The following is an 11728-nucleotide window of genomic DNA, read 5'->3' as shown; positions in this document are numbered from 1 at the left end:
AAACAGGGAAAGACTGCGATCATAACCCCCCCCCCCCCCCCCCCCCCCCCCCCCCCCCCCCAGAAAGATTGCGATCATAGTTAAAAAGGTAGATTATGATAGGGATATGATTGCAATCATGGTAGAAATGCGAAAAACGTGGTTAGGACAGGAAAAGATCGTAATAATGGTTAAAAACATAAGAAGATCGCAATCATGATTAAGAACAGAAAGAGAGTGGGCATGGCTAAGAAGGGAAACTTCACGCTCTTGATTTCTAAAGATGTAGTCAAGGATAAGGGGGGGGGGGGGGAAAGCAAGTTAAAACTGAAACTGAAAACATGATTGTGGTTGAAAAGGGAATGATTGCAATTCTGGTTTAAAAAACGAGTTCAGTAAGGTTAGAGTTCAGTAAAGACGGCGATAGGGAAAGCTCATGATCATGTTTAGAGAGAGAATGACTGAGATCATAGAGAGGGAACGATCGTGGTCATGGTCAAAAGATTGCAAGGTGGTTTAAGTTTAAGCTCATGTTTAAAAGTAAAACCAACATTGACTGTTGTGGACTCACACTTGACTCGGCTATCAAACCGGACCTACTCCCCCAGGAGGTTTTGCGTTGCGCTGTAACGTCATGCTGCTTCCTGTCTTGCTTCTGAGAAACAACGGTCATCATTTGCACCGCCGCAAAAGCTTGCTTGTCAAGCTGATGCAAAGGCAATTAGAAGACTCTGCTTCTACTTTTTTTCTTCTTGGGATTTTGAAACACTTTATGCCCAATGGGTCCGAATATCTCATCCCACACAAGAACTACATTTACTTCATTTTAGGTTAAAAAAAAAACAACAACATGACATTTGGCTAAAATCAGTGTTTTTTTTTTACTTGACACCATGAGCTGGTGAGCTATTGACTGAATATGAGAGGAAAGGGAGAGGGAGGGAGGTAAAGACAAAGAGCTGGGTTGTGGCTGGCTGTTGAGGGGAAGGAGGAGGAGGAGGAAGAGGAGGAGGAGGAGGGTGAACGGTGCGCCGTGGTGCATTGTGAGCCGGCGGCTCCAGCTGCCCTGCCGCTGTGCTGCTTGGCTCACCCAGCGTCTGGCAGGCAGCCAATCACAGCACAGGGAAGCAGTGCCACTTTAGTTCAGTGTGTCAGAGCGAACAGAGGAGGGAAGAGGGGAGGGGAGGGGAGGAGACACGGCGATGTAAGGAAGACGAGAGGAGGGGAGCAAGGAGAAAGAACAGGGGAGGGGGGGCATGGAAGAAAGAGATGGGTGAGAGGAAGAGATGGAAATGGGAGGAGGCAGAAGGAGAAAGGGGAGGGAGAGGCAGTCAGCGCTGCATCCGTACCTGCAGATCCCAGCTTATAGCCTGCACCATTTCTATAGCTTCAAACGCCCCTCTGCATGTATGTGGAACAAAAACCTTTTCATTCCTCCAGCATTAACATCTAGGAGTAGATAAAAAATGCATGCATATTGATGAGTTACCTTTTCTTCTCCGGCTGTCAACAAGAAGAGGGAAAAAAATGATTTGATGAGATTTTTACCTTCCCTTGTCATCTCTTATTTTCTGAATCCTGTGCAGAACAGAAACGCACCAATTACAATACGTACCGAAGACAGCCTCGGTGGCACACGCTCTTTCAAGGGGTTTTTGTTTGTTTGTTTGTTTGTGGTGTGTGGATTAGCGACGGGAAGATTCAAAACTCGCACATCAAGCGGCTCCCCTGATTGGAACAAAGAAGCCTTCACTGATTGCATCCAGCGATGTAAAAACCCTGTAAGGAAAGAGGCTCTCTTGTGTAAAAATGCGCCACAACCAAAGCCAAAAGTGTCCCATTTTCCATTGTCTAACCTTGGGTCTGGATTGGGTTACAGTCTGTGGTTTACGCGCGCACCCACACACACACACACACACACACGCACGTATACCTCCGCTTTCTTTTGCTAACATGCCACAAACCAATAGTTCACCTTTTGCAGAACCACTAAACAAAAATGTCTGCAACACCAAGTGAAAACCACTTATTTGTGTGTGTGTGTGTGTGTGTGTGTGTGTGCATGCTAGGTGCCAGCCGGTTCCCTAAACCACACACAGCACACTGCATCCCTCCATCTGTGTCTTCTCTCTGCTGGTCCTCCTCTCTCTTGTCTGTTCCACAGCACACTATGTGCCACCCACCTCTGATATAATGGAGGTTCCTGCTTTTTATTACTCCACAGCTTCAGGACATGCAGCTTGCAACGTAAAGAGACCTTCCTCAGCTGGGTTTCATTTTGAGGTGTTTTAATGTCCTGTGGTATGATTGGGCCTGAGCCTTCTTTTCTACTCTGACAATAAATTAAGGGGGAAATAATTTCATTATTTCTTATTATTGCTATTGGCAGCTTATGTCTAAGATATATATGTATTGATACCCTCAAAGGTATGAAAATGTGGATGGAACCGTGAAGGTCTGAGTGTGCTTCAAACTAACTACTGTGACACTAATCTTTGGCTTCTTTTGTTCAATAAATTTTTTTTTTTTAGTATTGCATCAGCAGTCGTACAGAAAATGTTCAAATGATCGCCAGCCCTCAAAAGCCAGGTGCATTAAGGACTGCTCAACATTGTAAACCAAAAGTATGCTGAATGCTTGATTTGTAGGTAGGTTTTCACTACACCTACGGGCACCTGATCACTGTGTGAAATCTCCATCTCCATCGAGTCATTCTTGACTGAAGAATCTTTGGTTAAAACAACAAGAGGACAATGCATGCCGCTGCACTGGAATCATGGGAAACTAAACTTGATTTGAGAAAACGCTTGAAACAAGGTTGATTTTTTCGAAGGGAAAAAGTGCGGTGAGAATGAAGCTGCGCGCTTGAAAACAGTCGTCGACTTATAAAGGTGGTGTGTTGTTAGCAATCCATCGCCTGTCTACACAGGTAGCATTCATTTGATCGTGTTTTGGTCTCCACCAAACTCCTGAGACAAACATCTGTCTTTTTAGATGTTCCAACTATGTTCACCTTGCTGGCTGCAGAACCTAAACAATGAGCAATTATTTGATCCATCATCAACAGGGAAATGATCAATTAGCGTAGCTTCAAGAAGTCTATTACAGGCTATAATGCTTTTGTTTGAATACTGTTGTTGAAGCAGCCCAGCACACATGGCCTGCTAGCAACGCAGTGCTGTGACGTCCATAGGCGCAGCGGGAAGCCTACGTCGCATGCAGCATGTATTTGTGTACATGAGGTCAGGAGCAGTGTGCAGACAGACTACTCTGTATCCTGGTGACCTGGTGTTTACTGTGACCCAGTGTCTGTGTCTGCAGCCCTGCAGCTACAGCACAGTGACTGGCAGAGCGATCGCTAAGCCCTGTCTGTCTCCGTCGCTCTCCGGGGTTAGAGCGGGCTAAGCTTTTCTTCCTCTCATTAAAAGGCATACGGGTAATCGCCTCTAAGCAGCTGGCTAACGCCTAATACCAAACAACAAATATCAGCAATGATGCTGCAATCAGCGTCTGTCTGGGCTTAAGAAAGAGCAGTGGGACACGCTGTGGGCCCGCGCGATGCCACCACAACGTCAGGCTGTCGATTCAATTCGGTAGCACTTTATTTCATCAGGCCCTCAAAGATTAGGGAGAGTTTTTACATCAAAAAAAAAAAAAACGAAGAAGAACACGACAAACAAACGGAAGAGAAGGTGGAAATGAAGATAAACTCCGCTGCAAGAAGTGTTACCTTCGGTTTATTTTATTTACAAGGAACAGGGACAAGCACTTTCGATGCAGAGGACAGCTCTAGATGTTTCTGCACTAGTGCTGGTGTGTATTTCTAGAAGCTCTACATATCAGGGGTTAGATGCAGCCAACAGCAACACAGGGATTTTCATTCAAAACAAACTGGCAGGAGGATAATCAGCTGATTCCACACTCAATGGATATCAGATTTGGTGCTGAGAAAGCATGGTGTTATTGAGGGATTTAGTTAAATGGCGTGACGACAGTAATAACATATTTGAATTCATTATAACTGATTGATTTTCCATAATCATATTTCTGTGTCGGGCTAAAATTGGGTTGAGCCCAAATGTTAACAATACCATTGTGACAGTTGTGAAGGCTTGTCAGCTCCTACGTTACGGCCTGGAGCGAGCCTCTGCTCTTAACAACGAATGAACTTCCAGTGGTCTTCAGCCGGTTCCAGGGGGTGCCCCAAATTAACCCTAACTTTTTGTCAGCTAATTTTGTATTTAATTTCACCTCATATACATTAGCATGTGTACTACTGTGGTTGTAGATACATTTTCACGCAGAAAGAATACATATTTATACGCACGTGTGTGTATTACTGGCTTATTCCAGTATGTTTAGACTCAATATAGTTACATTTCAGTACTTTTAGACCAACAAAAAAAATAATAAACCTATAGAGGAGCGGAGAAGAATTGGATACAGAATTTAGACATCCATCTTAGGAAACAAAACATTTTGGATTAACCAGGTTGTGTCGGCTTGGCTAATTTCAAATCATCTTTTTGGGGATTACCAAAATGAAGCTTTTAACACAGAATTCTAACGCACCAATTCATTTCTGGCAACAGAAATTCTCTCCACGAGTCACAATCATATCAAATGCGTGTCTAGTGTTTGTGTATTTGTAGTCCAGGATTTTAAAGAACGTATGGGAACCACTTTGCCTATATAGAAGTGAATAGATTCAGGATTGCTAGGAATGGGGAGGGGGCGGTTAGGGGGGAGCTGAGGTGTCAAATATTAACAAGAGGGTCCTTGCCCATCACCTCCTCCAGTTCCTGAGCGGTTCCTCATTAGCATTGGTATTGTGCTCCGGGAGTGAGGTGACAAAGAAAAGTGCTTCTGGTCTCAACGGTTTTGAATCAGCTCGAAATCCCCTTTGTGTTGGATAAACCCCCCCCCCTTACCCGGCAACCCCCCTCCACCTCCACCATCCTCCTGCCTCTGTTGGTCTACGGCCGTCCACAAAGGCCACCAACCCCATCACCCTACAATGTTCTTAACGTTTAGCCCCCCCCCCCCCGCCATACTGAGAAAAAAGGCAGAAGTCATATGCAAACTTCCTGTAGCTATTGTCATCAAGGATCTGAGGTGTATTGCCTTTTTCAAACTTTGCCAAAATAAAATAAAAGCCATTGTCACTTGGTAATACATTTTGAATAATAATAATAAAATACATGTTTTTTTCACTTAAATTTGACAAATTGATGATAAAAAAAAATATATCATCATCATCATCATCATCATCTAATGCTCTTTATGTACCCACCTGTCCCAGTCTGCAGTATGCGGCCACTGTGGGCTAAACGCTACTTTGATGACACATGCTGACATAATACAGTACAGGATGATATAAGGTGTGACCCCATTCTTTACACAGGACTGAATAACTTACTGTATATCAGTCTCAGACCTTACATATGCATCTGTACGCTGCGATACTTGCAGACATGTCTTGCTAATGCGGATGACCGATTGATGCTTCTCAATTATACTCAGTAGGTTTAAATGGTAACTGGTGTGGCCTCCAATGACATCCTCTCTGCAGTACCGGGATGCAGACGCTTTTCTTTTTCAAATACGGAACCGCCGTTGGAATAATCTTCGACATCACATAACATCGGGGCTTTACTGGAAAGCTTTAGAGGGCAGAAGAATGAAACATGCTGTGTGTTGTTGGTCCATGGATGTTTGCTGCAGCGGCAGTTGTGTGTTTCGTATGTTGGTCTGACTTGCGCGCCCTTTGTTGTTGCACATGGGTGACCCCTGTGAAGATGAATAAAGTTACCTCATGTAATCTACAGTATACCTTAATCCTATCTTAATGCTCTGCTCTTACGTCCTCATTGTTGTGGTTCCCACAGACCCCAAATTGATGAAATCTATTGCATTTAAACATGTTCCTCTGCAACCCTCCCCCCCTGAACAGAAGTAAGACAACATTTTTACTGCAGTAGACCTCTGAAACACGCGACCAGTTCGAAAAAAAAAAAAATGTTTAGAAGCAATCCTCATTAAATGGAGGAAAAAATCATGACGTGTCAAGCCGATGAAACGATGTCAAGCAGGCCCGTTTATTGAGCTGTTAAGGAAGGAGGGCCCCAATCTGTACAATTTGCTGAGGAGTTAAATGTCTCTGATATTCAGCCTCTGGTCAAACTCTTCAAATTATATTTATATATATTATATATATATTTTTAAAATTTTGTAATCCAGAATGAAACACACCAATCCACCGTTTGATAGTAACCTGGGGGGGGGGGTTAATGTATGTCCCATGAATATGTCTATTGATTTATTGAGTTTATATTACTGTCAGTGTCCATTGTTGTGAGTGTATGTGGCGGCACATACTGTATATTTCAGGCCAATAAAACGACTTAAAGAACTGTCTGAATGGAAAGCAAACCGAGAGACAAGACAAGGGGACGAGAGACAAAGAGAGAGGGAGAGAGAGAGAGGCTGAAAACAAAGGGGGGGGGGGCGTGCCTTTCAGACACAGTCCCCGCCCGCTCACCGCCCGCCCGGCCAATCGGCTCGCGGGCATGCAAACGGCCTCGCGGCACCGCAACGTCCCCGCCCAGGCGATGACGTCACCCGCACATCTCTCTCCGTCTGGCTCTGCGAGGGCTCTCAGACATAAGCAATAGAGGACCTGAGGGAAGCCAGCCGGGGAGGGGCGCTCTGCGAGGAAGGAATATTATTACTATCTCCACCGCTGGCTCTGGAATAAACACGCTTTTTCCGTCGCCGTCTTTCCGCGCAACAGCAACAGCACGGCACGGCCCGGCTCGGACCGGGACGTCTATCTATCGGGAGAACAAAGGGGGTGGATGTTTTTTGTAGCTCCTTGCACTGTTTTCCTTTCCCCCCCCACCCCACCCCTCAGCCGCACTGATTTATTTGCACTGACCAGTTGTCTTTGAAAACCGGGTCCGGTGCCTCTCCCCTCCTGCTCCCCTCTCCTCCTCCCCCCCTCCCTCCCAACCCTGATCACTCCTTCTTTACCCTCCTTCCTTTCGCCTTTTATTCGATCCCGCAACGCTGCAAAGTCGCAAAGATGCCCAGCTCGCTCTTCGCCGACAGCAGCGTCCAGGGGGATGCACTGGACGACCAGAGAGCCCTGCAGATCGCTCTGGATCAGCTCTCCCTGCTCGGCTTGGACAACGACGAGAACTCCCTGTACGACAACAGCCAGGAGCCCCGGAAAAAGAGCGTCAACATGACCGAATGCGTCCCGGTTCCCAGCTCCGAGCATGTGGCTGAGATTGTGGGCAGACAGGGTGTGTGTTTCAGCATTTCTAGACAGTTGTATGGGTGTGTGTGTGTGTGTGTGTGTCATGTTATGCACCTGAGCAGCTAACAGGGGCGGCCATGCACCCAAACACCTCAGGTATGAGCACGTCCCGAGCTGTTATCCTGTGTGGGAGGAACAGAATGCCGATACACACTCAAAAACACGGCATGCATTGCCGTAACACAGCCTTGCTTGTCTGCACAAGCACTTAAAACCTACTTTTTAAATGTCTCGCCTAAACAAGTAGGCACCGCTCGTGAATTCGGCATATCTATCATCCACCAGACAGGAATCAGTTCAATAAAACGGCGAACTTTTGCTACCGTCTCGCCAGTTATTGTCGCACGCTGTTCCTCCTCCTCCTCTGCAACGTTAAACGCGCCGCGTTGGGCGGCAGCGAGCAGGCGAACCGGTTCAAGAAGTTGACATTTAAGAGGAATAACTCGCCCACTGGGTTGATTCTGTCCATGCCGAATTGACTAGTTCCTCGAACCAACTCTGCTAAGATAGGTTTTTTTGTTTACCTCTGGACGCAAGTAAAGACACGTTTTAAATCGTTACGTTTTTGAATGGAGTTTAGTTTCGAAGGAAGAGGACCGGGGGCTAAGTGAACACCCTGCGTCTACATTAAAATTAAAAGACACTTCCAAAACGCTTGGGTGAAGTGCAGCAATGGCCGCTGGCGTGGCAGGTTACTATTATTATTATTTTTTTGAATCGTTACCTGGTAAATGAGGACATGTGGGGTCACCGAACTATGAGCTAAGAGGGGGGCTCGATAAACCCAGATGTGTGACCTCTTCTTTGCTTGCAAATCGATCCCCGGATTTTATTTATCTTGAGTGTGATGATGGTGATGAGGAGGAGGAGGAGGAACAGCACAGGATCAAATTAGGACAACGGTCACGATCTTACCTTGCCACAAGCAGCAGCAGCAGCAGCAGACGCCCATAGCTGCACAGACCTTGCTAACAGTCTTCCAGCTGTAGGACTGCAGGGCGGTACTGGTGCTTGGTTACATATGCGGAATCCCCCCCCCCCCCCGCCTGCAATACTGCTGCTGCTGCTGTTGTTCCCAGAAAAACAAAAGGAACTGCAAGGAACCACCAACTGCCACCCTCCCACTTTAGAGCGACTACAGCGGGACATTTATTTTGAAGTACATCTATTTACATCAAACCACCCACCAACACACACCCCTCTTTGTCAGGTTATAGGTGGGGGATTAAACGATGTGGATTAACCGCGGCCTCTGGGATTATTTTAAGGTGGACATGCCTCATAACAGAGACCCTATCCTCATCTAACCCAGTTAACGACACTTACCTCATGAGTGTATGTCAAAGATGTAGACTGGTGGGTTTTTACTCCTCCATCCCATGTTACATCACCGCCAATTATGTCATTCTTCTGAAGCTGTTACCTCAGTCGGCCCCATTTGATCATAAAGGGATGTGTGTGTGTCGGCATACAGAGGGTGTTGGAATGTAACTGCGTGCATCAGTGCCATGCTATGGAGCGATTGAGCAGCCTCTTTCCACAATGTTATTGGTATAAAATAAGATGCAAGAGTGTAGATGTTAGACTATATTGCAGGAAGCGAACAGGGATCATCACGGATCCAGAAGTGAGCTTTTCCTTTTGTGGGTTATTTCTGTCCTGCTGTATGTTCGTGGTGGTGCAGCATGTGGTTTGAATTTGTTCTTCTCCAAAAGGGTGGTTTCACCCGATTTTCTGAGGCCACTGGCCTTTTGAGAGACAATAATAAACATCCAGCAGCTGTTCCGAATAGTCCATAAGTAATGGTTTAACACATGACATGTTTTGAGCAGTTGTTATTTTGGATCTGCCCCTCACTTTTGCCCTCTGCTTCCATGCCTCAGGTTGCAAGATCAAAGCACTGCGAGCGAAGACCAACACCTACATCAAGACCCCAGTTCGAGGCGAGGAGCCCGTCTTTGTGGTGACGGGCAGAAGGGAGGACGTGGCCATGGCCAGGAGGGAAATCATCTCTGCCGCCGAGCACTTCTCCATGATCCGAGCCTCCAGGAACAAAAACACGAGCCTGAACGGGAGCGGCACCCCAGTCCTCGGACCACCTAACCTGCCCGGGCAGACCACCATCCAGGTGCGGGTGCCTTACCGCGTGGTGGGGCTGGTTGTAGGCCCCAAGGGCGCCACCATCAAGCGCATCCAGCAGCAGACCCACACCTACATTGTGACACCCAGCCGAGACAAGGAGCCGGTGTTCGAGGTGACGGGGATGCCGGAGAATGTCGACAGAGCGCGCGAAGAGATCGAAGCCCACATCGCCATGAGGACAGGAGGCCTTATTGAGCTCCAGGACGAAAACGACTTCCACGCAAACGGGACCGATGTGGGTTTTGATCTGCACGGTCACGCCACCCTGTGGTCCAAGCCCAGCGCCGGAATGACGCCCACCTCGGTGCGCAAGCCCTTCTCCAACTACCGCAACGACTCGTCCTCCTCCCTGGGCAGCGCCTCCACAGACTCCTACTTTGGTAACAACAGCTCACGCATGGCCGACTACAGCCCCCCCAGCCCCGCACTCAGCTACACCACCACCACCAACAACAACAACGGCAACAACAATAACAACAACATTAATGTCAACACCAACGGCAATGGGTTTGTTTACGGAAGCGAGGTGATCTCACCTGACTGCACTGATCTGACTTTTGACTCCTCGTCGGGGTTTGACCCCGTGTCGGCCCCGCCGGGTCTCTCGTGGTCCCAGTATGATAGTCGCATGACCCCCTCCTCCACCGGAGGCAGCTCCCCCACCTCCACCTCAGCCATGTTCGCCACCAATACCCCCACTAATGCCAACGGGATAGCTGTGAGTCAGAGAAGGGTTAACGGTTGTACCCCACAGCCCAGACTGTCACCGCCCCTCCACAGCCACACCGGAGGCCCCGGTGAGCACCCGTTAGCCCGGAGGGTGCGCAGCGACCCAGGCGGAGGTCCGCTCAGTTTCCCTGGTTACTCCAGCACTATCACCTCCCTGCCGGGCCCTCACCTCCCCGGCGTCCCATGCGACTCCTCCGCCTCGTCGTCATCCTCGTCGTCATCCTCCTCCACCTCCTCCGGCACGAGCCGAAAGGGCAGCCGCGACTGCTCGGTGTGCTTCGAGAGCGAGGTCATCGCAGCCCTGGTCCCCTGCGGGCACAACCTCTTCTGTATGGAATGTGCCAATCGCATCTGTGAGAGGAGCGAGCCCAAATGCCCTGTCTGCCACACCGGCGTCACTCAGGCTATACGTATATTTTCATAAGAAGTGTGACTCTTTGGCCGCCTCCGCAGCGAGACCGGCTACGATTACAACAAACAGACTCTTCATACTGCTTTAATGGGATCGCCCAGTCACCAGTTTGGAAAGTGTACATAGATATACATATGTATGTAAGAGGCTGCAGTATCCAGAAGAAAGGGACAGACACCCGTTTTGGGCTCCGTCGTAGTTGTTTATAATATACTGTAGCTTGGGGAAATATTTTCAACATCTAAGTGCATGTTTTAAATATTACAGCATAGTAATCAATAGTTCTAGTAAAATGTACCCTATATTTATGAAGTGAAGAGACACAGTGGGGTCAGTATGGAGGTACGTGGGTCAAACTGTAGACTGTTAGCGGGCTGAGCCTTCCTGTTTTGCCGATCGAATGTAGTAAGAGGGGAGGCCATTGTTGGGGAAACACGGGGGGTGGGAGGCGTCCAGCCAAACAGGACTATTGACTTACAGAGATACTGCAGCTTGAGGTCAGAAACCACACGGAGAGCAACAGCATATCCTACATATATATGTATAGAATCAATTTCCACAAGTTGAAAGTTTTAAATGACATTAATACAGATTGAAGTATTTTATTCTTTTTTGACTTGAAAGATTATATTTCTTATCGCAAAAGATGTTTACAGATATTTTAATTTAAGTTCAGTGAACTTTTTGTAGCTGGGTTGAAATATTCTTTATTTTTTAGTATGGCCTCGTGGCATTGATCACTGTATTATTTTAATATCACACGACTGTGGGAGGAAATCCACAAAGATGTGTATTGCATTTGACAGTATTCTGTTGGGATGGAGTTTTTATAGGTTCAGCAAAAAAAATGTCTTTTAAATCTGCTTCACCCAGCATATTTTTTATTCAGTAATATAAAGCATATTTTATTCTATATTATTATGAAACATTGAATTGTACAAAACTTAGTAAGTTGAACACAAAGAAACCGTTTATGCTTTCTAAAATTTGTATGAATTAGATTCCAGTGGGAATTACAGGCTTCTGTTGCACCACTATAGTTTTAGTATTTCTATTTTAATACATTTGTTTACCACTTGTTTATGTATATGTAGGTGAAGTTACTTGAGCGTAAATGTACTTTATTGAGCAAAGTTTAAGAACAA

General features: G+C 46.9%; 1 protein-coding gene across 1 annotated transcript; it reads left to right on the top strand.

The window, feature by feature from the left end:
- Positions 1–7063: 7063 nt before the first annotated feature.
- Positions 7064–10595, top strand: mex3b (mex-3 RNA binding family member B). The gene is made up of 2 exons (XM_070909881.1): positions 7064–7286; positions 9184–10595. The coding sequence occupies exons 1-2, from the start codon at positions 7064–7066 to the stop codon at positions 10593–10595; spliced, it is 1635 nt and encodes a 544-aa protein (XP_070765982.1).
- Positions 10596–11728: the final 1133 nt, after the last annotated feature.

Source organism: Enoplosus armatus, chromosome 1 (assembly GCF_043641665.1).
Source record: "Enoplosus armatus isolate fEnoArm2 chromosome 1, fEnoArm2.hap1, whole genome shotgun sequence".
NCBI classification, from domain to species: Eukaryota; Metazoa; Chordata; class Actinopteri; order Centrarchiformes; family Enoplosidae; genus Enoplosus; species Enoplosus armatus.
The sequence above is the reverse complement of the archived record's forward strand: the minus strand, read 5'-3'. Positions and strand labels throughout refer to the sequence as shown.

Bases quoted from the DNA above. Each gene is read 5' to 3' on its own strand.
- mex3b (XM_070909881.1), top strand. From the start codon at position 7,064: ATGCCCAGCTCGCTCTTCGCCGACAGCAGCGTCCAGGGGGATGCACTG. The intron at 7,287-9,183 runs GTGTGTGTTTCA...TCCATGCCTCAG, and splicing joins TGAGATTGTGGGCAGACAGG to GTTGCAAGATCAAAGCACTG.